This window comes from Mytilus galloprovincialis, chromosome 11 (assembly GCF_965363235.1).
Source record: "Mytilus galloprovincialis chromosome 11, xbMytGall1.hap1.1, whole genome shotgun sequence".
Classification (NCBI taxonomy): Eukaryota; Metazoa; Mollusca; class Bivalvia; order Mytilida; family Mytilidae; genus Mytilus; species Mytilus galloprovincialis.
Window position 1 is genome coordinate 2564122 of NC_134848.1, and position 27099 is coordinate 2591220.

The following is a 27099-nucleotide window of genomic DNA, read 5'->3' on the forward strand; positions in this document are numbered from 1 at the left end:
CAGTTGTAAACAGTTAGGAAGTATCAGACAGCAACCCTTTGACATACAAACTGGAGTGGTATTCATCAGTGTAATGAAGTAAATCACAATATATCAGTTGTATACAGTTATGAAGTATCAGACAGCAAACTTTCTGACATACAAACTGGAGTGGTATTCATCAGTGTAATAAAGTAAATCACAATATATCAGTTGTATACAGTTATGAAGTATCAGACAGCAAACTTTCTGACATACAAACTGGAGTGGTATTCATCAGTGTAATGAAGTAAATCACAATATTTCAGTTGTATACAGTTATGAAGTATCAGACAGCAAACTTACTGACATACAAACTGGAGTGGTATTCATTGGTGTAATGAAGTATTTCATGTTTGTTTGTGGCTGTTGTTTGTCTTTTTGTCTGACCATGGCATTCTTCTTCTACTTCATGTACTTAATGTGGTTTTTCACTTTTTCACTTGGGTGTTGGTGTTGAATACAGGAGCTGTATATTTTGGTGGTGTGTAATGATGTTTCACACTGTTTTTGTTGAATACAAGAGTTCTATATACATTCAGGTTGCGTAATGATGTTTCTTAATATTTTGAGACAAGGGTATTTGCAATAACTAAAAATTAACATTTAATCACTGAGCATAAACAAGAGTAATATTTGACTGATTCATATTGTGTGTACTATATAATAAATAACTTTATATGTGCTAAACATTTTACCTCACTTACCATATCATGATCTCTACATTCCAAACTAGCTCCGTTCTCTATACATATTTCTACCACTTGTATATTCCCCTCCCTTGCAGCTGTAATAAGTTTCTGTAAGCAAAACAAAGCTTTTACATTTTCCTCTAGAACATACAAATGTATTATAAATGTAATAATTGAATTTAACAAGCTTCATGTTTACAGTTTCAACAGTTTATACCAAATACAGTGATTACCAAGAAGGAGTGACATTGTTGTCTATAATTTCAGAGGTTTTTTTTTAAAGAAAAGTCTGTAGACAATTGTCATAATTGTATTATGCATCAGTTTTGAGATCAGCCTAAGTTTTTGTTGAGGTTTGTGTTGCTAGGTCTTTAGTTTTCTATGTAATGTTTTTAATATAAAAAGAAGATGTGGTATGATTGCCAATGAGACAATTCTACAAAGTAGACCAAATGACACCGAAAATAACAACCATAGGTCACTGTACGGCCTTCAACAATGATCAAAGCCCATATGGCATAGTCAGCTATAAAAGGCCCTGAAATGACTAATGCATGTAATGTAGACTGTTGAATTTTGATTGTTTTTAATTTTTTTTTTTCATGGCGTTGTCAGATTCTTTTCGACTTAAAAGAGTTGTGAATGTCCTACAATGTCTTACATTTCTTTTTGTCTCCTGGAATTTTGTATATTGAAATTCACTGTAGTCATTTTGATTTCTCCTGTTCTTTCCCTTAGAATATTGCACGCCTGTATCTTAATATACAGTTTATAGACAACATATGTCACATGACATAGGTCACATGACATTGACTTTTAAGAAGAAAAACTTACCTCATCCCAACTTGCCATTGTATCCTGTAAAAGAAAATGAAATCATTGTATATTTATAAAAATAAGGAGATATGATTACCAATGAGACAACTATCAACTTAAGTTCAAATGAAGTGGATGTAAGCAATTATAGGCGATGGTACGGCCTTCAACAATAAGAACAAGAGGCTGTCAAGTGACACAAACTAATATAGATCTGCAACTTCTCTATCCATGCCAACAACTTTAAATGTAATAAAATATATCCTTTAATAAAAATAGATCATTATCTGATTAGAGGAGTTCACTTCATAAAATTATATATATAAAATTCAGAAAATTCTTCAAACAATTTACCAACATTTGACCAAAGAAACAAGAAAAAAACTTTAAATGTCAGTTATCCTTTATACAATGTCTTTTAAAAATGCTTTAAAAAATGAGTTATTTCCCTTTGAAATTCTGTTCACTGTAGTAATCTTGATTTCTCCTGTTCTCCCCCTAGGAATACTGCACTTCTGTATCTTTCTGTACAGTTTATAGACAACATAGGTCACATGACTTTTAAGAAAAAATACTTACCTCATCCGAACTTGCCATTATATCCTGTAAAAGAAAATGAAATCCTTGTATATTTATAAAAATAAGGAGATATGATTACATATGAGACAACTATCAACTTAAGTTCAGAAAATTCTTCAAACAATTTACCAACATTTTAATAAAGAAACAAGAAAAAAACTTAAAATGTCATTTATCATTGATACAATGTCTTTTAAAAATGTTTTGTACAGAAATGGATTAAACCATCAAAAATTAAATTCTTGGGAAAGGGTTATAAATAAACTCATCATAGATACCAGGACTAAATTTAGTAAACGCGCCAGACGCGCGTTTCGTCTACAAAAGACTCATCAGTGACGCTCGAATCCAAAAAAGTTAAAAAAGCCAATTAAAGTACAAAGTTGAAGAGCATTGAGAACCAAAATTCCTAAAAGTTTTGCCAAATACATAACTTAACATCAAGAAAGCTAAAATCATGAAAATTGAACTTGACCTTCATTTAGTCACAGGAAACAACATATATCTAAATTTGTTTTCATGTAAATGAATGGACACTAATTGGCAGCCGCCTGCCTGCACGGCCGCCTTACATCCCAAAATCAATAACTGATTTAACTTCGAAAATCTGGTTAAAAAGCCATACCATAAAGTCAGCTATAAATGGCCTCAACATGAAAATATGAAACAATTCAATTGAGAAAACTTGCGCCTAATTTATAACAAAACTATTTAAGAAAAACAAATATGACAGACAAAAGAACCAGTGATAGCCACTGAACTACAAGCTCCCGAGGTGGAACAGGCACATAAAGAATGAGGAGAGGTTGAACAGGAGTTGTAATTTTATGAAGAATACATTGATTAGTGTTGTAATCATGATGTCATATTTAGATTGACCCAATACTATTAAATATTGAAATTGATAAAATCTGTAATTTCTCCAAATTGATTATCCTCTAACCATGTCCTTTTATTACATTCCACCGTATACAAGTAAATTAGATAAACTTTCAAACAAAGTTACTCTTTTTTAAATAGATGCTGTAACCAGATGCTCCGCAGGGCGCAGCTTTATACGACCGCAGAGGTTGAACCCTGAACGGTTGGGGCAAGTATGGACACAACATTCAAGCTGGATTCAGCTCTAAATTTGGATTGTGATTAAATAGTTGACACAGCATAGGTTTCTGACACAGAATGAATGTGGTCTAATGAACTTAAATTATTTTTTTTTGCCTTTGAGCAATTCACTATGCTGTTGAATATAAATCCTCTCAACAAAATGTTTGAAGAAATATTCTTTTTATTTATGAAATGTGAAATGAGAAAAATTGAACCCCCCCCCCCCCAATTTTTTTCCACATCCCCCTTTCCCTTATTCCAAAACTGATCTCAATTCAAATTTCTAATGGAGTTTGCAACAATTACTACTCATTTAAGTACATCATAAAATATTAAAATGTAAAAAAAAGTGCTTGTTATCACTGAATGGTAAAGATTGTTTTAATATATCAGTTGGTAGTAAAAGTGAATATACATTGTATATTGTATAAAACAATGATTTAAGTTGATTCAACTACTATTCTGGACCATGAAAGATAACTCCAATTGAAAATTTCTTGCTATTGCGCAATACTGTGCAATTAGATATTTCTTGCTATTGCGCAATATTGTGCAATTGAAAATACTTGCTATTGCACAATACTGTGCAATTGAAGATTTCTTGCTATTGCACAATACTGTGCAATTGAAGATTTCTTGCTATTGCACAATACTATGCAATTGAAGATTTCTTGCTATTGCTGAATACTGTGTAATTGAATATTTCTTGCTATTGCACAATATTTAATATAATAATTTTGGATCCTGATTTTGACCAACTTGAAAACTGGGCCCATAATCATAAATCTAAGTACATGTCTAGATTTAACATATATCAAAGAAGCCCAAGAATTCAATTTTTGTAAAAATCAAACTGAATACAATTTTGGACCCTTTGTACCTTAATGTAGACCAAATTGAAAACGGGACCAAAAATTAAGAATATATATACACAGTTAGATTTGGCATATCAAAGAACCTTAATTATTCAATTTTTGATGAAATCAAACAAAGTTTAATTTTGGACCCTTTGGGCCCCTTATTCCTAAACTGTCGGGACCAAAACTCCCAAAATCAATCCTTACCTTCCTTTTATGGTCATAAACCTTGTGTTTAAATTTCATAGATTTTTATTTACTTATACTAAAGTTATGGTGAGAAAACAAAGAAAAATGCTTCTTTACGCCCCGTTTTGGCCCCTAATTCCAAAACTGTTGGGACCTCAACTTCCAAAATTATTCCCAACCTTCCTTTTGTGGTCATAAACCTTGTGTTTAAATTTCATAGATTTCTATTTACTTATACTAATGTTATTGTGCGAAAACCAAGAATAATGCTTATTTGGGCCATTTTTTGGCCCCTATTTCCTAAAGTGTTGAAACCAAAACTCCCAAAATCAATCCCAACCTTCCTTTTGTAGTCATAAACCTTGTGTCAAATTTTCATAGTTTTCTATTGACTTAAACTAAAGTTAAAGTGCGAAACCAAGAAAATGCTTAGTTGGGCCCTTTTTGGCCCCTAATTTCTAAACTGTTGGGACCAAAACTTCAAAAATCATTCCCAACCGTCCTTTTGTGGTCATAAACCTTGTGTTTAAATTTCATAGATTTCTTTTCACTCCTACTAAAGTTAGAGTGCGAAAACTAACAGTCTTCGGACGACGACGACGACCTTGTGGTCATAAACCTTGTGTTTGTCAATTTTTGCGTCGTATAAAAAGTGCGGAAAACAGATTATTTGAGTAAATTATCTAAGTCCAAGGACCATAACTCTGCACAAAATTATCAGACCGGAACAAAATTTGAATTTGATCTGTAATTACTTGTCATGATAAAACAATGTATCAATTATAAAATCAATATCTTCAAGAATGACAGAAAAAAGTGTGGAAAACCGAATATTTGAGTTAATTTTCTAAATCCAAGGACCACAACTCTGCACAAAATTATCAGACCGGAACAAAATTCGAACTTGATCTGTAACTTGTCATGATAAAACAACATACCAAATATCAAATCAATATCTTTAAGTATGAAGAAAAAATGTGTGGAAAACTGATTTGCCGGACTGACAGAAGGACAGACAGACAGACAGATGGACGGACGGACAGAGTGCAAACCTAAAGTCCCCTTCGTCTTCGTCGGTAGGGGACTCATTAATTAAATAACACATAGCTGAGAGGGTTATAGAGCAGATTTGTACACCTCGAAAAACATTATCAACCTTGGCTTCGCCTCATTTGACAATGTTTTCTCGGGGTAACAATCTGCTCTATCACCCTCTCAGCTATGCGTTATTCATGGCAGATTTTACAATAAGAAGGAAGTATTGTTTTTTTGTATCAACCAAAAAAGGAATTGCTGAAACTGTGAAACAGACTGTGTAATGAAGTAATGCATTATGTTATTGATTAAAATATGTCTTTCTGAGTAAATAAAAATAAAAATTACTCTGTGTTTGTGTTTTTTTGTTAGAATTATAGGGTTTTCAATTTCAAAATATTGGACATGGAATAGACATCATGACCTTCTTGACTGACATCTAGCTTATTTGGAGTGGAATTTTTAAGTATTATTCATAAGTAGAGCCTAATAACATGGACTTATGTTTTAATAAAAAGTCTTCTTTTGTGTTTTAATCATAACTTTAAGGCAGATTTTATTTTTATTGGTAAAGGCTAAACTAGAGGCTCTCAAGAGCCTGTGACGCTCACCTTGGTCTATGTGCATATTAAACAATGGACACAGATAAATTCATGACAATATTGTGTTTTGGTGATCATGATGTGTTTGTAGATCTTACTTTACTGGATATTCTTCTTGCTACAATTATCTCTATCTATGATGAACTTGGCCCAGTAATTACAGTGGAAAATATATTCTAAAAATATACAAAAATTTATTGAAATTGTTAAAAAATGACTATAAAGGGCAATAACTCCTTAAGAAATACACTGACAATTTTGGTCATGTTGACTTATTTGTAGATCTTACTTTGCTGAACATTATTGCTGTTAACAGTTTATCTCTATCTATTATAATATCCAAGATAATAACCAAAAACTGCAAAATTTCCTTAAAATTACCAATTCTAGGGCAGCAACCGAACAACAGGTTGTCTGTTTTGTCTGAAAATTTCAAGGCAGGTAGATCTTGACCTAATAGATTATTTTATCCCATGTCAGATTTGCTATAAATACTTTGGTTTTAGAGTTACAAGCCAAAATCTACATTTTACCCCTATGTTCTATTTTTTGCCATGGCAGCTATCTTGGTTGGTTGGCAGGGTCATGCCACACATGTTTAAAACTAGATACCTGAATGATGGTTGTGGCCAAGTTTGGTTAAATTTGGCCCAGTAGTTTCAGAGGAGAAGATTTTTTTAAAAGAATACGAAAATTTTAGAAAAATAGTTAAAAATTGACTATAAAGGGCAATAACTCCTTAATGGGTCAACTGACAATTTCGATCATGTTGACTTATGTGTAGATCTTACTTTGCTGAACATTATTGCTGTTTACAGTTTATCTCTATCTATAATGATATTCAAGATAATAAGCAAAAACTGCAAAATTTCCTTAAAATTACCAATTCAGGGTCAGCAACCCAACAACGGGTTGTCCGATTTGTCTGAAAATTTCAGGGTAGATAGATCTTGACCTAATAGATTATTTTACCCCATGTCAGATTTGCTCTAAATACTTTGGTTTTAGAGTTATAAGCCAACATCTTCATTTTACCCCTATGTTCTATTTTTAGCCATGGCGGCCATCTTGGTTGATTGGCAGGGTCACGCCACACATTTTTTAAACTATATACTCCAAAGATGATTGTGGCCAAGTTTGGATTAATTTGGCCCAGTAGTTTCAGAGGAAAAGATTTTTGTAAAAGATAACTAAGATTTACGAAAAATGGTTAAAAATTGACTATAAAGGGCAATAACTCTTAAAGGGGTTAACTGACCATCTCGGTCATTTGACTTGTTTGTAAATCTTACGCTGCTGAACATTATTGCTGTTTACAGTTTATCTCTATCTATAATAATATTCAAGATAATAGCCAAAAACAGTAAAATTTCCTTAAAATTACCAATTTAGGGGCAGCAATCCAACAATGGGTCGTCCGATTCATCTGAAAATTTCAGGGCAGATAGATCTTGACCTAATTAACAATTTTACCCCTCGCAAGATTTGCTCTAAATGCTTTGGTTTTTGAGTTATAAGCCAAAAACGGCATTTTACCCCTATGTTCTATTTTTAGCCATGGCGGCTATCTTGGTTGGTTAGCAGGGTCACGCCACAGATTTTTAAAACTAAATACCCAAATGATGGTTGTGGCCAAGTTTGGTTAAATTTGGCCCAGTAGTTTCAGAGGAGAAGATTTTTTTAAAAGAATTCGAAAATTTTAGAAATATGGTTAAAAATTGACTATAAAGGGCAATAACTCCTTAATGGGTCAACTGACCATTTCGATCATTTGACTTATGTGTAGATCTTACTTTGCTGAACATTATTGCTGTTTACAGTTTTTCTCTATCTATAATGATATTCAAGATAATAAGCAAAAACTGCAAAATTTCCTTAAAATTACCAATTCAGGGTCAGCAACCCAACAACGGGTTGTCCGATTTGTCTGAAAATTTCAGGGCAGATAGATTTTGACCTAATAGATTATTTTACCCCCATGTCAGATTTGCTCTAAATACTTTGGCTTTAGAGTTATAAGCCAAAATCTACATTTTACCCCTATGTTCTATTTTTAGCCATGGCGGCCATCTTGGTTGGTTGGCAGGGTCACGCCACACATTTTTTAAACTATATACTCCAAAGATGATTTTGGCCAAGTTTGGATTAATTTGGCCCAGTAGTTTCAGAGGAGAAGATTTTTGTAAAAGATAACTAAGATTTACGAAAAATGGTTAAAAATTGACTATAAAGGGCAATAACTCTTAAAGGGGTTAACTGACCATTTCGGTCATTTGACTTATTTGTAAATCTTACGCTGCTGAACATTATTGCTGTTTACAGTTTATCTCTATCTATAATAATATTCAAGATAATAGCCAAAAACAGTAAAATTTCCTTAAAATTACCAATTTAAGGGCAGCAATCCAACAATGGGTCGTCCGATTCATCTGAAAATTTCAGGGCAGATAGATCTTGACCTAATAAACAATTTAACCACATGCCAGATTTGCTCTAAATGCTCTGGTTTTTGAGTTATAAGCCAAAAACTGCATTTTACCCCTATGTTCTATTTTTAGCCATGGCAGCTATCTTGGTTGGTTGGCAGGGTCATGCCACAGATTTTTAAAACTAAATACCCAAATGATGGTTGTGGCCAAGTTTGGTTAAATTTGGCCCAGTAGTTTCAGAGGAGAAGATTTTTTTAAAAGAATACTAAAATTTTAGAAATATGGTTAAAAATTGACTATAAAGGGCAATAACTCTTAAAAGGGTCAACTGACCATTTCGGCTAAAAAGGTATTTTAATAATATCATTGTGAAGGTCACGTCTTTTCCGTCTATTGTGGTGTGTCACGATCGCAATTTTCTTGTTGGTTCGCGATAGCCTTTCGTAGTTATTTTTATCCCTGGTTTTATAAATAATTGAAAATAGCAATCATATTAAATTTGGATGACCTAAGGGGGTCAAAGGACTTGAGGAATCGAATCAGTGTCACGTGAGCAATATATATTTAGATCTGTAACTCTCCTGTATAGGAGTTATGATATCAACCTTTGCAGAAATAGATTCGGAGTCAGTTCCCTCACATGATGGGGAAGCAAAGAAGGTAAGTTGTATGTAATATGGTTACAAGAGGACCTTAAATGTATTCCGTCCATCAAAAAGACGTTCGCAACAAAACGTTGAATCAAGTAATGTCATGATAGTAGATGTTGCTAATGTTACTATTACGAATTGGTTTCTTGTGTATTCATTTGATATGAAGTACACCTGCAAATGACATTCTGTATGGCAGATTTTACAATAAGAAGGAAGTATTGTTTTTTTGTATCAACCAAAAAAGGAATTGCTGAAACTGTGAAACAGACTGTGTAATGAAGTAATGCATTATGTTATTGAATAAAATATGTCTTTCTGAGTAAATAAAAATAAAAATTACTCTGTGTTCGTGTTTTTTGGAATATGGAATATAGACATCATGACCTACTTTACTGACATCCAGCTTATTTGGAGTGGAATTTTGAAGTATTATTCATAAGTGGAGCCTAATAACATGGACTTATGTTTTAATAAAAAGTCTTCTTTTGTGTTTTAATCATAACTTTAAGGCAGATTTTTATTGGTAAAGGCAAAAAAAGGTAATTCAATAATATTGTTGCGAACGTCACGTCTTTTCCGTCCATTGTGGTATGTCACGATTGCAATTTTCTTGTTGGTTCTCAGACAGCCCATTGTAGTTATTTTTATCCCAGGTTTTATAAATAATTGAAAATAGCAATCATATTAAATTTGGATGACGTAAGGGGGTCAAAGGACTTGAGGAATCAATATCATTGGCTGTTTTATTTTTTGCGAACGTTACTGCTCGACGTTTCCGTCCAAATCAGTGTCACGTGAGCAATATATATTTAGATCTGTAACTCTCCTGTATAGGAGTTACGATATCAACCTTTGCAGAAATCAATTTCGGAGTCAGTTCCCTCACATGATGGGGAAGCAAAGAAAGTAAGTTGTATGTAATATCGTTACAAGAGGACCTTAAATGTATTCCGTCCATCAAAAAGACGTTCGCAACAAAACGTAATGTCATGATAGCAGATGTTGCTAATGTTACTATTACCAATTGGTTTCTTGTGTATTCATTTGATATGAAGTACACCTGCAAATGACATTCTGTATATTTAGAAATTCTAAACCAGACTGTTCAATTTTATTACTCCAGGCATATAATATTAAACATCACTGTGTGCATACATTTTAACTTTTAAAGATGTTGTTGCTAATGTGACATGTCCAAATGTCGCTAACGTTACTCATTTTTGTCTCCGTCATGTTAGCAACATGAAAGTAGGAGACAGAACACAATGCTGTAAAATCTGCCATATATAATGATGCCTTTCAATTATGGAACACCTCCTCAACAAATATTATCTAAGTGGGGAGTTAATTAAAACTAATAAATCGTACGTCACTAAAAGTTTTTCACAAATAACTAAAAATATTTTAGATTCACTGTACACAGATAAAATCTAAAAATATTTGGGGACTTATAAAATAACTTTGTAGATTCACCATACACAATTAAAAAGTAAAAATAGCTGGGCCTTATCAAATATGTATTTTAAGATTCACTGTACAGGATTAAAATCTAAAAATATAGGGTGACTTATGCAATGGAAAGCAGGACACCCCTGCCTCTACCTTTTGTTGACTGTTGTTCGTGTGTTTCATTGTCAATTGTGTTCTCCAATTTATTTATATTGTAGTCCTGTGGTGTTGAATTTCATTTTAATTTTATATTTCACATGGCTATAAAAGAGGGAGGTTTGGCATGCCACAAAGCCAGGTTCAACCCACCATTTTTTCCTTTAAAAATGTCCTGTACCAAGTCAGGAATATGGCCATGCATTGTTGTTTGTTTTCTCTTATTTTTTAGTATAAATTCACATTGCGATAAGATGTGTCACGGTCCTTGTCTATCCCAAATTCATGTATTTGGTTTTGATGTTATATTTGTTATTCACGTGGGATTTTGTCTGATGCTTGGTCCGTTGCTGTGTGTGTTACATTGTAGTGTTGTCTCGTTGTTCTCCTCTTATATTTAATGCGTTCCTTCAGTTTTAGTTTGTTACCCCGATTTTGTTTTTTGTCCATGGATTTATGAGTTTGAACAGCGGTATACTATTGTTGCCTTTATTTACACATAATATATCGGTATATGTACATAATGTTCATCTCGTATCTTTCCTTATTGCACTGATTGTACGTTGAATAATATATTTAATGAGACAGTTAGTGTGACATTATTATTTTCCGTATAATTTCCATACACGCTTCAAAATTTTGATTACAAATTACATTGTAAAAGTCCAAAAAAAATCTGTTAAAAGATCCTTGATTTCACTATAACTTGTTAACAAAAATAGTTAAGGGTGATTTTGAAAGAAATGTGTTAAAGTTAAGTCCCTTACTAATTACAATACAATTAAATACCCAAAGTGAAATCTGTTGGTACGAGTTCTACAACCGTCAATATGGGATTACATGTGAGTCTTCGTCAAACTGTTATTGCAACTTCAGCATGTTATTGTTAAGTCTGTCTGCAAGGCCTTAATGCCACTTTATATTCATACCCCTTCTGCCACCAGTCAATCAGAATCTGAAAAAAAGTTTTAAAATTTAAAACATGTAAACAGATTAAACAGAATAGAGAATGGAAACAAGGAATGTGTCAAAGAGACAACAACCCAACCAGAGAGCAGAAAACAGCCAAAGGCCAACAATGGATCATCAACACAGAGAGAAAATTCCGCACACAGAGGCACACTTGATCTGTCCCCTAAAGGCTAAACAATAATGATTACTAGTTCAGCAAAGTAAAGGCAAATATGTTTGTTATTTGTAAAATAAATCATAAATATTTTAATTTTTAGTGGGCTCTAGCTAGGGAACTCTTGAAACTGTGCGCAGAAACTAAATGCATAGCCATGATAACTAGTTTTTGAATTAAATTAATACATTTTTCATTAACCATGGTAAATCAATGAGACGAGGCTTTTAAGGGATAAACTTAGCTGTTATAACAACATGAACAAGGCTAAGTTATTAAAGGCATGTAACTTACTATATATGATCATGAGAAACTTGGGAATTACTGGGAAGCTTGCGCAGAACCTCATTACATGCTCTGATCATTATTTCTTACAATAAATTAAAATACATTGTAATTAAGCATGTATATGTCTGAGCAAATGCTTTGGAGTGATAAAGAGAAGCTGTAATAACACCCTTTAGTTATTAAAGACATACATGTACTTTTTCTGTAATAACATAGGTGTACTATGCATGATTGGAAACTATGAACTGTTATATCTTTCTATAGTTGAGTATACATAAAGACAATAGTAATATCAATAGAACTTGTATACATTTAAACAAAACTAATGATGTATATTGTTCCTTTGAAACATGTACCATACATATGTTATCACAGTTCTCTGATTTTTTAGTCCACAATAACAAATGTATGTTATCTTTCTGTAATAACTCTATAGAGTTATATCCTTGACTGACTGAACCATGAAAATGAGGTCAACGTCGGGTGACAGCTGCCAGTTGGACATGTACATCTTATACATATACAAATAAATTGGGAATGCTTCCATGGGACACAGAAGTTGCCCCCGCTTGCATATCATATAAAGTTACAAAGGGACATAACTGAAGAACGGTAAAGGTCACTATCACATGACTATCAAAATTTGGTTGAGGTTAACTCAAGTCTGAGAACGGAAACGAAAAATTCAGCACCTTAAAGGCTTTACCATTTGTAAAGGGGCATAACTCTAGTCCTGAGTGTTCACAAGGACTTGAGCTATCTATATTTAATTGTCTAATTGAACGTCCTTACTAAACACAGATGTTTTACCTCATTAAGTGTGGTTCCAGGTGGTTGCATTGTAAGGTTATTTAACATTATCTCTGATTTTTTTAATTTTAGACTCTCATTCATATTTTTCTTTAGAAGACAAAGCATTGTCTTTCAATGTTGTCATTATTTGATTTAGATGCATGACCTCCTTATAAATATGCATGGGTCTTGAAGTTTACCAATTTTGATCATTTATCGACTTGTAGGAGTCGATATTTGCAACTTTTTGATTCTGGTCAATTAGTTCTTGCTTAACAATATTTGACTTATTCAAGTCGTATTTTGTCTTGCATTAAGGGGAGACAAATCCTAAAACTTGCAAATTTAGACCTCTATGAGTCAAAAGCATTCAGACTTATTTATGTCTGAGCTCTGACTGGTTTTGTTTTGTTTTGTTTGGTGGGCTGATTTTTCATTATAATACTCCTTTAAATCCCTCTATTCATGTTAAATCACAATTTAGAATTTCACATTTATTCATAAAATTAAACTTTTATTCAGGTCAATGATTACAATTGAATAAAATTGGAAGGCTCCTTAACAGTTTCAATGTTCACACAGGTTTTATAGTTGACAATGCGGTATGGGCTTTGCTCATTGTTGAAGACCGTACGGTGACCTATAGTTGTTAATTTCTGTGTCATGTTTGTCTTTTGTGGAGAGTTGTCTCATTGGCAATTATACCACATCTTCTTTTTTATTTTGTCAGAAAACAACCAGATGCTCCGCAGGGCGCAGCTTTATACGACCGCAGAGGTTGAACCCTGAACAGTTGGGGCAAGTATGGACACAACATTCAAGCTGGATTCAGCTCTAAATTTGGATTGTGATTAAATAGTTGACACAGCATAGGTTTCTGACACAGAATGAATGTGGTCTAATGAACTTAAATTTTTTTTTTTGCCTTTGAGCAATTCACTATGCTGTTGAATATTAATCCTCTCAAAAAAAATGATTGAAGAAATCTTCTTTTTATTTATGAAATCTGAAATGAAAAAAATTGACCCCCCAATTTTTTTCCCCATCCCCCTTTCCCTTATTTCAAAACTGATCTCAATTCAAATTTCTAATGAAGTTTGCAACAATAACTAGTCATTTAAATACATCATAAAATATTAAAATGTAAAAAAAGTGCTTGTTATCACTGAATGGTAAAGATTGTTTTAATCTATCAGTTGGTAGTAAAGGTGAATATACATTGTATATTGTATAAAACAAGGATTTAAGTTGATTCAACTACTATTATGGACAAAGAAAGATAACTCCAATTGAAATCCAATTGGAATTTCTTGCTATTGCACAATATTGTGCAATTAGATATTTCTTGCTATTGTGCAATACTGTGCAATTGAAAATATTTGCTATTGCACAATACTGTGCAATTGAAGATTTCTTGCTATTGCACAATACTGTGCAATTGAAGATTTCTTGCTATTGCTGAATACTGTGCAATTGAAAATTTCTTGCTATTGCACAATACTTAATATAATAATTTTGGATCCTGATTTGGACCAATTTGAAAACTGGGCCCATAATCAAAAATCTAAGTACATGTTTAGATTCAGCATATCAAAGAGGCCCAAGAATTTAATTTTTGTTAAAATCAAACTTAGTTTAATTTGGACCCTTTCGACTTTAATGTAGACCAATTTTAAAACGAGACCAAAAATTAAGAATCTACATATACACAGTTAGATTTGGCATATCAAAGAACCCCAATTATTCAATTTTTTATGAAATCAAACAAAGTTTAATTTTGGACCCCGATTTGGACCAACTTGAAAACTGGACCAATAATAAAAAATCTAAGTACATTTTTAGATTCAGCATATCAAAGAACCACAAGGTTTCAATTTTTGTTAAAATCAAACAAAGTTTAATTTTGGACCCTTTGGACCTTAATGTAGACCAATTTGAAAACGGGACCAAAAATTAAGAATCTACATACACAGTTAGATTCGGCATATCAAAGAACCCCAATTATTCAATTTTTGATGAAATCAAACAAAGTTTAATTTTGGACCCTTTGGGCCCTTTATTCTTAAACTGTTGGGACCAAAACTCCCAAAATCAATACAATTTCCTTTTATGGTCATAAACCTTGTGTTTAAATTTCATAGATTTCTATTCACTTATACTAAAGTTATGGTGCGAAAACCAAGAAAAATGCTTATTTGGGTCCCTTTTTGACCCCTTATTCCTAAACTGTTGGGACCTAAACTCCCGAAATCAATACCAACCTTCCTTTTGTGGTCATTAACATTGTGTTTAAATTTCATTGATTTCTATTTACTTAAACTAAAGTTAATGTGCGAAAACCAAGAATAATGCTTATTTGGGCCCTTTTTTGGCCACTAATTCCTAAACTGTTGAAACCAAAACTCCCAAAATCAATCCCAACCTTTCTTTTGTGGTCATAAACCTTGTGTCAAAATTTCATAGATTTCTATTAACTTAAACTAAAGTTATAGTGCGAAAACCAAGAAAATGCTTATTTGGGCCCTTTTTGGCCCCTAATTCCTAAAATGTTGGGACCAAAACTCCCAAAATCATTCCCAACCTTCCTTTTGTGGTCATAAACCTTGTGTTAAAATTTCATAGATTTCTATTCACTTTTACTAAAGTTAGAGTGCGAAAACTAAAAGTATTCGGACGACGACGACGACGACGCAGACGACGACGCCAACGTGATAGCAATATACGACGAAAATTTTTTCAACTTTTGCGGTCGTATAAAAACCAAATCTTATAAAGGAGAATCTTCAATATGCTAATGGATGCTTTTGTCCAGAGAGAGAGAATCTATACCATACTCTTGAAATTTTTCATTGGCAAAAACGATTGAAATTAAAGCGAGAGGACTTGACATATAGCCTATGCGTAATTTCATTGGTAAATAACTATATATATATTTTTTTCTTTTCCTCAAAGAGCGACGCATTGCGGGATACATAAAATACCGCACGTTCATTCCTTTGTTTGTCCTTTCTGTCCTTATGGCTGTCCTTATGGTTAATTAGATTTTTTAAGTGTACATTTTGTAAAATTCTTGCCAAATTTCTTTAAAACTGATAACGTATTGACACGTTCGTTAAATCAGTGCATGTTAAAAGAGATATGCCATTTGGAAATATTAATTATATTGGAAATTGCATTCTATTTGCTGTCATTCCGTAATTTCTCTAATATATTTGTAAAAACTTAAAGAACAAACTAAACAGCATGATACGCCCGTCATCTTATGAACATGATGAAAAAAAAACAATAATAAAATTGAGAATGGAAATGGGGAATGTGCCAAAGAGACAACAACCCGACCATATAAAAAAACAACAGCAGAAGGTCACCAACAGGTCTTCAATGTAGAGAGAAATTCCCGCACCCGGAGGCGTCCTTGAGCTGGCCCCTAAACAAATATATACTAGTTCAGTGATAATGAACGCCATACTAATTTCCAAATTGTACACAAGAAACTAAAATTAAAATAATACAAGACTAACAAAGGCCAGAGGCTCCTGACTTAGGACAGGCGCAAAAATGCAGCGGGGTTAAACATGTTTGTGAGATCTCAACCCTCCCCTATACCTCTAGCTAATGTAGAAAAGTAAACGCATAACAATACGCACATTAAAATTCAGTCCTAGAGAAGTCCGAGTCTGATGTCAGAAGATGTAACCAAAGAAAATAAACAAAATGACAATAATATATATAACAACGGACTACTAGCAGTTAACTGACATGCCAGCTCCAGACTTCAATTAAACTGACTGAAAGATTATGATTTCATCATATGTACATCAGGCACAATCCTTCCCGTAATACATATTTTTAAAATAACACGGGGCTTGTACAGGAAGGCATGATCTATATGGACCATAATTTGGTGTTGGGACCGTTTCCGATAACGATTGAAAAGTGATAAAATATTGTATTTTGCTATTATTTCTATTAAAATAAAGGTGCTTTCTACTCTCCCCTAGATGCCTAGAGTGAATTTGAAATAAACAAATGTTTCAGTTTATCCAGCCGCTTTTCTGTGTCGTTTCTTAGCGTTATTTTCGCTTCCGAAGTGTGTAACGCTGGTAAATTTAAAGATAATCGCCGCCTGCAAAATCGTAACTTTTGCTTTCAAATAATAAACAGCGACCAAAAAGAATAGTCAGAATAAAATGCCGAGAACTATAAGTATTTCTGTAGCAGGTGTAAGAACACTAGCGTTACTTTGGTTTCCGATTTCGTAACGCAAATTTTAGATGGTGTAATCTGCTTTGTTGTAAAAGAATTCTTTACAACAATATGCAAATATGAACTCTCGCGAGATGTTCAAACAGGTAAATCAGAGATGATTTACATTCTAGTTTTGTTCTTAGTAATAATTAAGTTATCGTTATGCGTTAAATTTCACAAGAAACAGAAGTCCAGATATTTCCTATTTTTATTAAAATTGTTTTTGACGTTAAGTTCTTATCATATCCGGTCATACGTGAAACATGTGATCATGCGCTTACGGCCGGATATATATGAAATACTAGGTATAAACATTGGTTTTGTTTCCAACGAAGGGCAAAGTATTCTGATGCGATTATAACCGATAGTCGGTTGGTTGCTGTCAAACGATTGTAATAGATAATCGGTTATCCAACACTATATAATAATATTCAAGATAATAACAAAAAAAACAGCAAAATTTCCTCAAAATTACCAATTCAGGGGCAGCAACCTAACAACCGATTATCCGATTCATCTAAAAATTCCAGGGCAGATAGATCGTGACCTGATCAACAATTTTACTTCCTGTCAGATTTGCTCTTAATGCTTTTGTTTTTGAGTTATAAGCCAAAAACTGCATTTTACCCTCATGTTCTATTTTTAGCCATGGCGGCCATCTTGGTTTGTTGGTCGAGTTACCGGACACATTTTTGGTTAAATTTAGCCCAGTAGTTTCAGAGGAGAAGATTTTTCTAAAAGATTACTAACATTTACGAAAATGGTTAAAATTGACTATAAAGGGCAATAACTCCTAAAGTTGTCAACTAACCATTTTGGTCATGTTGACTTATTTGTAGATCTTACTTTGCTGAACATTATTGCTGTTTACAGTTTATCTCTATCTATAATAATATTCAAGATAATAACCAAAACATGCAAAAACAGCAAAATTTCCTTAAAATTACCATTTCAGGGGCAGCAACCCAACAACAAAATGTCTGATTCATCTGAAAATTTCAGGACAGATAGATGTTGACCTGATGAACAATATTACCCCATGTCAGATTTGCTCTAAATGCTTTGGTTTTTGAGTTATAAGCCAAAAACTGCATTTTACCCCTACGTTCTATTTTTAGCCATGGTGGCCATCTTGGTTGGTTGGCCGGGTCACCGGACACATTTTTTAAACTAGATACCCCAATGATGATTGTGGCCAAGTTTGGTTAAATTTGGCCGAGTAGTTTCAGAGGAGAAGATTTTTCTAAAAGATTACTAAGATTAATGGTGTAGAAGTTAGCATGCAGGAGAAACAGAAATTTGAGCATCAAAAAATCCACAAACCGTTTCTTATTACGGAAATTTACACGCATTACGTCCCGCAAAAAGTGACATTTTTCGGGAATTCAAATGCGTAAAGTCGCGCCAAGAGTTAACTTCCTTGAAACTGTATCGGATGCCCTTAACACAAAATTGTCAATATTTTGAGTTAGAGCTGGTAGAAGTTTCTATAATTTTCATATTATTTGTCCCAATAGTAGTACACTACACTGTAAAAATCTTTTTGAGATTGAACAGATGCAATTTTTTTAATTTGAATTTATTGTCTAAAAGAAATGCACTACGAAATAACAGTGTTCTCGGGCCAAATATTATAGGTGAACAACTTGCATGTGAACGGAATATGTACCTGTACTACATTGTACATCGCATGCAAATTATGCATTGACTTAATTTGTATGATCAAACCCCTTGATGCGAAGCTGTAATTGGATATATCATGTATATAATATGCAAACTTACGCTTTGTCTTTTTTGTAAATATGCACTCAAATAATATAAGCATGTGATAAGAATACTACATTGTTTTATAGCTCCAATCTACATGAACTCCGAAGTAGTGGTAGATAGTTATTTATCTCTCTATCCATCTGTCTGTCCGTCCATTTTTCCGTAAGTATTCTTGGTTTTCGTATACTTAATCAAATCATTTAATCATGTAATATTGTATTGCAACCTTCCTTGGATATTTGATTACAAATTTATGAGAGGAAGGACTTCTGATCATGTTCATCGTGTTCATACATTTATATTTTTTAATATGGTCTCGTACCTGCGGAAAAGGAACCAAACTTATGTCTAGTGCTACATGTATATATGTCTATATGTCATTTTAATTTATTGTGTCTGGCAAATTCATGCCTTTTATCTTGAATAAATAAATATAAATAATCAGTGCATAACTGCTTTTAAATTTTCCATGGATTTTATAAGGTCAGGAAAAACCATCAATTGATGGATTATACCTCAATTGACTTGAGGTATAATCCACCATTTGACATATAGTTCGATAGACCAATTGAGGTACATGTATAATGCAGTTTTTATCATAAAAAAATTTTAAAGAGATATTCGAGCATCTTTTTTTCATATATATATACCATCTTAAGCTTTGATGAGTACTCATTAGCAGTCTTCACGCTTAACCACAAGTCCTACGGCATTGGCTAGTAATTGAAATTGCTTTCAGACTTGTTAAATTCTTCTCTACAAGCCAACAGAATTCAACTAAAAAAAAACTTTAAATTGAGCTTCTGGCTTGTGGACTCTAAAAGTTAATCGTGAAGGCTGCATTAGTGACATGTAATTGCTTCTGACTTCCTCTGCTATGTTTTAAAAAATGTGGATTATATCCACCAATTGACGGATATTCACAATTGGTTTCCTAAAGTCTGCATCAGTTCTAACTTTAAAATTTGTTAGTCGAGATGGACAGGAAGAGACTACAGAGCAAAAATAAGATTTAATAGATGAAAACTCAGAATCTATCAGTAGGAAAAGGAGGGTTACATTAGTTTTTAGGTTTCTCTAACAAATTGCAGCACGAAGAGTCAGAATCAATTACATGTCATCACTAAGTGGTCACTCATATGATTATATGTCAAATGGTAGATTATACCTGAATTGAGTTATAATCCACCAATTAATGGTTATTCCTGACCTGTTTATTTGTATGCACAATTTTGATTCTAAATGCATTTATAAAAGTCTAAATGAAAGGTTCACGACAAGCTTTTTATAAAAAACGCACTAAGTTTTACCATGTTTACTGTCTTTTAACTTTCAAATTTGGTTTCATAAATACTTTAACCTTGAAGAAAATAAACATACTCAGTTAAACGTTCAATTGAAAATTTCTTCTCAGTCTTCATTAAGAAAGTTTCGTCCAAATGCAAAGAAGAAGAGATATGGAAACCCGGAAATGTGTCCATCGACCTGTTACCAGGTTACTGTGTTCAAAATGTAAATAATATTTCTAAAATGAGATAAAATGAGTACGGCCTATGTCATTTCTTCACGTGAGTCAGATATAACAAAAATGTTTAAAACTTACCCTTTTAAGTCATTGAAATGACATCTTGTTGGTTAAAAATAATTGTTTGCAGTTTGACGATAGCAATCTAAATTACGAGAAAAGCAGGACGTTTTTGTCAAAACGAGACACTCAATGACGGGATTGGGACAAGTAGGACCACGAAAACTCGGATTAGATTGAAAGATCTTATCAGTTTGAAACACTGATTTGGCCCATTTAAGTTGCGATTCTAAACATTTTCAAAGACAACTCCGAGCAATGTCAAACACTGATTGTCAAATCCTCTGTTTGCTAAGAATTTATCTCCTTGTAAAAGCTTCATTAACAGTCGACAATTTTCAGTTATTTTCTTGTAACTAGATCATCCACCCTCGCGTGCACCCAACCTTTAAACAGATCGTCCAACCTTTAGACAGACAGTATATAAGAGGGTGTGGATGGGGTATACAGAATAGAGAATAATGGGAGGAAAAATAAAGAATAGAGTAAAATGGGCAAAACAAAAATAAAAATAGAAAATAATATACTAATAGGTGCTAAAATACAATGTATAATGAATAACTGCAAAATTTAAAGAATTGGGTAAAAATATACTGATTACAGAAAGGAAAAATGTACAGAATCCACAAGTAATTACAGAATAGTCATTACTTTTAAAGATAAAGAATAAAGAAATGAACCGGGACTCCAATCAACACCCTCATATATGTCATATAATGACACAGATAAACAATCAAAAACTTCACAGTTTCTTGACCAGGTCTCAGCACGGGCAAGTAAATTCTAAGGTGTCTAACACAGTGAAAAACAATGTTACAAAAAACTTACCCTGTCACAGAAATATGTAACTTTACACTGTCACAGAAATATGTAACTTTACCCTGTCACAGAAATATGTAACTTTACCCTGTCACAGAAATATGTATCTTAACGCTGTCACAGAAATATGAAACTTTACCCTGTCACAAAAAATATGTAACTTTACCCTGTCACAACAAATATGTAACTTTACGCTGTCACAGAAATATGTAACTTTACGCTGTCACAGAAATATGTATCTTAACGCTGTCACAGAAATATGAAACTTTACGCTGTTACAGATATATGTAACTTTACAATATCACAGAAATATGTAGCTTTACCCTGTCACAGATATATGTAACTTTATCCTGTCACAGAAATATGTAACTTTACCCTGTCACAGAAATATGTAACTTTACCCTGTCACAGATATATGTTACTTTACCCTGTCACAGAAATATGTATCTTAACGCTGTCACAGAAATATGTAACTTTACGCTGTTACAGAAATATAAAACTTTACACTGTCACAGAAATATGTAACTTTACCCTGTCACAGAAATATGTAACTTTACCCTGTCACAGAAATAAGTAACTTTGCGCTGTCACAAAAATATGTAACTTTCTGCTGTCTCAGAAATATGTACCTTTACGCTGTCACAGAAATATGTAGCTTTACGCTGTCACAGAAATATGAAACTTTACGCTGTTACAGAAATATGAAACTTTACACTGTCACAAAAATATGTAACTTTCTGCTGTCTCAGAAATATGTACCTTTACGCTGTCACAGAAATATGTAGCTTTACGCTGTCACAGAAATATGAAACTTTACGCTGTTACAGAAATATGAAACTTTACACTATCACAGAAATATGTAACTTCATGCTGTCACAGAACTCAGCCCTATCACAGAAATATATAAATGCAACATGTCACAAACATAATTATGTAGCTACTCTGTAAAAAAAACCTGTAAATTTACGCGGTCACAAAAATATGTAACTATATATATACCATAACACAATATTACAACAATATGAAACTTGTCATGACTGCCGTGTAACTAAAAGATATAACTTATCTTGATGACAAATGTCTGCACGTCATCCACTAGTTCAATGCCCTAGACTAGTGGCTAACGTGCAAAAACATTCAACATATTTGGATTGCTGGGTAGTTTGAAAGTAAAGAATTGCACTTCTAAACTGACAATCTTTCCAAATATACCATCCTTTTTTAATTCTTAAAATTTATATTCATACTCAAATTAATTTTCAATAATGTTAAATAGTCATATAGCTTTCATTTAATTTTGATTCATTTTCATATTAAAAGCTATGCACATCATGAACTATTTTGTTTAATACTGTGTTCCTTTTTCCAGTATGTTATCTCCGACCCGATAATTGGTTAACAATTTGAACCTTTCTGTCTGTATATATAATTTGGTAGTACCAAATAAGGAATATGATAGTTCACTGTTGTTTATTTATGGTTTGTTTTCCTTCAAAAAATACAATAAGGATTTTCAAGATAAAATGATCGTTCCATTAAATTATTGCATATAATTATTATAAGTCGAAAAAAACCAATTCTTTATCTCGAGAAAAAAACAACTCTTGACCCCTTTCCCTTTTAAAATATGAATGGTCTGTTCCTTAGTAAGTGTGAAATTTTTCAAAATCAACTTTATCGCGTGTCAGTCTTAATACGGATATACGATTATAACCCATTCATCTTATAATTAATTGTATAGTTCTTACTATACAATTTTACATTATTCCTTGCATTCGCTTTTCTTCGTAATCTTCAGCACAAAGCAGATTCTTTATTAGGTCGGACTTTGTATAATACAACTAATAACAATGAATATGAGACCATAGTGCAAGTATTAAATAATGAAAACAAAAAAAATGTTGAATACTTATGAAAACTGTGCCAATATCGCTAAGCAGTCAAAAGCATAAGTACAAACGCTAACGTTTATCTAGGATAATGTAAAGCACTTCATTTCTTTTTTGAAAGTGTTGCTTGTATTGCCGTCCACTAAGGCAGACCGTTCATATCAAACTTGTCCCGTACGTGTTGGTATCTGTTTTAGGACACCGGGAATAGAGGATTGTGGTGTACACTTCTATATTTAAACTATCCTCTTTTCCCAATCAGTTTTAGTACAGAAGTAACTTAAACTAACAAGTTCGGGACAAAATTGACCATCTTATGAATGTTTACATTAATATCTTTTTTGTACGGAGAAAATCAAAAACAGTTTAACAAAGTTAAACAACACGTCCTGTAAAGTTTATCAAACCACTTTTTATACCTTTCGCATGGAATAGCCCTTATCATTTTTATTTTTCATTTCGGCTCAGTATAGCATTATTCCGGGTAACACATGATTTTTGCACTTGCCTATTTGCAAAAACGTCTTTTGCCGTTTTAACACACACGTTTAGGACATAATTGACCATTTTATGAATGTTATATTAATCATGTTAATACAATTATTGACGGATAAGATAGTGTTTCAAAAATATTTTAACGAACTTCAACAACGTGTCCTGTCAAATTTACCAATAACACTGCATGTTTGTTACCTTTTCGCATGAAGTGGCTCATACGTATAATATTAATTAAATTTAATTGTATCATTTTCTATCATTATAAAATCATTCAAAATCCGACATATTGCTATTCTTCATCATTTAATAAATTAAAGATGAAATAAGTCGATTGTGCCGCAATGACCATAACAGAGGTTACGGAGGACCTAACTGCCAAAATACGCGTGAAAATTAAGAAATAGCCAATTTTGAATATTGAAAAAGATATTTTGAATAATGAAATGGACTGCTGAGACCCATTAGCCCCTAATTATAGATATACCTTATACCTCATTTGAAAGCTTATCAAGAGAGGAACAAAAGGTATATAGTCAACATGTTCCGCAACGCATATTAGAGGAGTAACGAACGACTTAAATATCGAAATACGCGTGAACATTGAGAAATAGCTGATTTTAAATAATGGAATGGACTGCTGCAACTCGTCAGCCCCCAATTAAGGAAAAAATATTCACCAAATTAAGACTTATTGATATGAGAAAAAACTGAGTATAAACGATATGTAGCGCAATGACCACTAGAGGGATAACGGGGGACCTAAATGCCAAAATACGCGTGAAAATGAAGAAATAGCCAATTTTGAATAATGAAATGAATATTTGCAATAATGGAATGGAATGCTGCGACCCTTAACAATGTAGCCCCTAATTATAGATATTCATTCTTCCTCATTCGAAAGCTTATTACGAGAGGAACACAAGGTATATAGTCAATTTGTTTGGCAACACATGTTAGAGGAGTAACGATGGACTCAAATAATTAAAGACATTAAAGATGTTGACACGAAGTGTGGGTTCGCAAAAAAACATAACCTTGTGCTGGAAAGGAAAAAATGTCCGCACTTGGGATGTGAAAGACTAAATAAACAGCTGACCACCGTCTGGTCAAAGAGAGAGACCGATGGAGCTGCGCAAATCGAGAGCTATGGGATGAAAAATCCAGGCGCACTGGGTATGATAACAACGACTTTTATATTTTTATAAGGAAGGTAAGATTGTAAGTGAAAGGACATGTTGTTTAGGCCTGAGCATCGGGTCTAAAACCATTAAATTGGGGATGGTTGGAAAAACCTAAGAGGAATATTTTGACAGATCTTCGCTTAAATTGGACATGTGTTGCTGCAGCTGATCTTTATGGTCGTAGTAGTTTTTGAGGCAGGTGTTGACTTCCCAAAACTCGGCATCATCGATTTGTTCATCATCAGCTAAAGCTGACACATTGCTCAAACAAGGACTTTTTGGACTGGACCAATCGCAAGGTATCGTGGTGTTTCTTTTTCCTTTTGGTTACATGCCTTCAAATTTGTGTGAGATTCATTACGGTGGTAGCATTCAAGCAAGCTAGAAATCCCAGAGGAAGGTGGCTATAACACTTATTCCGGTCAAAGCTGAACCCAGGGTAAAGCTGATTAACACCAAACTACCCACAGAACAAGCACCCAGTGCTACAGATACTACTTTGTCCAGACGTTTATAGGCGTTCAAGGTAGTTTGATATCTTCAAATTTCTGCATCGAGTTGATTCTACACACATTTGACTATAGTCTGCCGATACCTAAAATCTAAATCGTCCATTTATTTCATAGGAGCATACCGAGGAGGGGAATGTTTTTGAAGGAGCTGTTAGCATATAAATATAAGATCAGACCGGCTCCGTCGTGCAATTGCTGACCACGCTTCAAGTAAAGTCCATACCCATAGGTAATCACTGTGCAAACACATCCACCACGTTTCAGGTACAATCCAGACCCTAAAGCCTTGTACGGCTACACCACCCAAACCGCTCAAGGTTCCAACTTCTAGTAGAATAGTTTTTTTCTATCATGAAGAGTGCCCTCATTGCCATCCCTGCCAACATGGGTAGGAATCCATCTTCTTTTTGCATGTTTTCCTTCATTTGGGTGGTATTCAGCTCCCGATTCATACGTCCCTTTTTGGAGAAACTTGGTAATCTTTTGAACCTTTAGAGAGGTGAGCCAGGTTTGCATTGGACAAACGAAAGGAGACTGGACAACCTTTCTTTGCAGCTCGTTGTAGTTTATTATGTTGACCTTTTGTTAAATTCAAACCATGGTCGTGATAAGTCATTTATTTATACCTCTCGAAGATGAAAACGGTAGACGAGATGTTCACCTCTGAGATCTATGTGCCTACCGTCTTGATCGTTGAGATATGTTTGCATGCGATTGCTGGTTCGCAAGGTCACTGGCAAGTATACTAGGTTCTTAGGGTTTAAATGATTTTCACACCAGGACCGGTACCCTCTGCTGGAAAACAAGCTGTAGATGGAAGACTGCTGTGTACCATTTACATAACTTCCATGGTTGATATCACTATTCACGAGAATGCTGTTTATTCTGATTATATTTACAATGTGCTCCCCTTCTGTATAACCGTTTGTGATCATACCGAACGTGGAAATATTCCACTTGAATCCCAAGACGGTGTTGATGCTATTGACAACGTTGAAGTCTACTTAATAGAGTCGATGATGATCTTTGTTTTGTGTTTGTTGAGCCGTAACTGCCGCTGGATTTCATTGTTGATGCTCGAGCACAGCAGTATTTCCATAGAACTCATTTAATTTGCATCGATATTTTCCATTTGCCTTGGTGCTTGTTAAATCGATAGTTACAAATCCATAGGGCTTGGACCAGCAATGCTTACACAGAACGTTCCTTGGTGAGATTGTTGCAGTGATCGGGTCGGATGTGGTCGAGATTCTTAGCGTTCTGCTGGAAGAGGCAGGGCAAGTTGGCATTCTCTCGGATCAACTGGCGGGGCAGTGTGAAGTAGTTCTGACACAGGTAGAAACAATCGACGTTGACTGGCGATACGTGTTCTGCTTTCTCAGCATCAAGTCGTCGAACACCATGAGGTTTTTGCGGCTTGGATGAAGTTCTCGGGGGTTTGGTACATCGCTCCCTTGCTCGAAGAAAAAAGTGTCGCAACCACTCGGGTCTCGTGGTGATGTTAAGGTGTTGACCACATCGATCAACGAGTAGGGTGACTTGCCCTTGCACTGTAGGAGGTCTTGGATATCTCCTTTAGGGAAGCTTTTTCCAGCGCTTGCTCAAACAGCTGGTAGATAGGTTGGTGAAGCGATTTTCCGAAGACGTACAATCGATTGTAGTCGGAGCCATCCATCGCACAGGAAAAGGTTGTTCAGTGGCGTCGTCTTACCACAGCCCAACTCCCCAATGATCAACCCTCTGATCGACCGCTGCGGCATGAGGTAGTGATTACTCCTCGTGGGGGCGTTGTAGGAAATGTCTTGAACGTTC

At 33.9% G+C, this 27099-nt stretch overlaps 2 protein-coding genes and 1 long non-coding RNA gene across 3 annotated transcripts in view; 1 reads left to right on the plus strand and 2 right to left on the minus strand.

Annotated features, from left to right (window-relative positions):
• The window catches only part of LOC143051566 (uncharacterized), a 425778-nt gene that overhangs the window by 384830 nt on the left and 13849 nt on the right, over positions 1-27099 (minus strand). The window lies entirely within an intron of this gene.
• Positions 1-27099, plus strand: part of LOC143051550 (uncharacterized) — a 576970-nt gene that overhangs the window by 296455 nt on the left and 253416 nt on the right. The gene's annotated exons all lie outside the window — the stretch shown is intronic.
• LOC143051961 (uncharacterized) overlaps positions 1-27099 on the minus strand; it is a 353125-nt gene that overhangs the window by 136201 nt on the left and 189825 nt on the right. Inside the window, exons 2-6 of the mRNA XM_076224938.1 lie at positions 11369-11534; positions 5991-6068; positions 2106-2129; positions 1545-1568; positions 726-818 (exon numbers count right to left, since the gene is read on the minus strand). Of these exons, the coding sequence (XP_076081053.1) occupies positions 726-818; positions 1545-1568; positions 2106-2123 (135 nt within the window). The 5' untranslated portion in view covers positions 2124-2129; positions 5991-6068; positions 11369-11534. The remainder of the gene's footprint in view (positions 1-725; positions 819-1544; positions 1569-2105; positions 2130-5990; positions 6069-11368; positions 11535-27099) is intronic.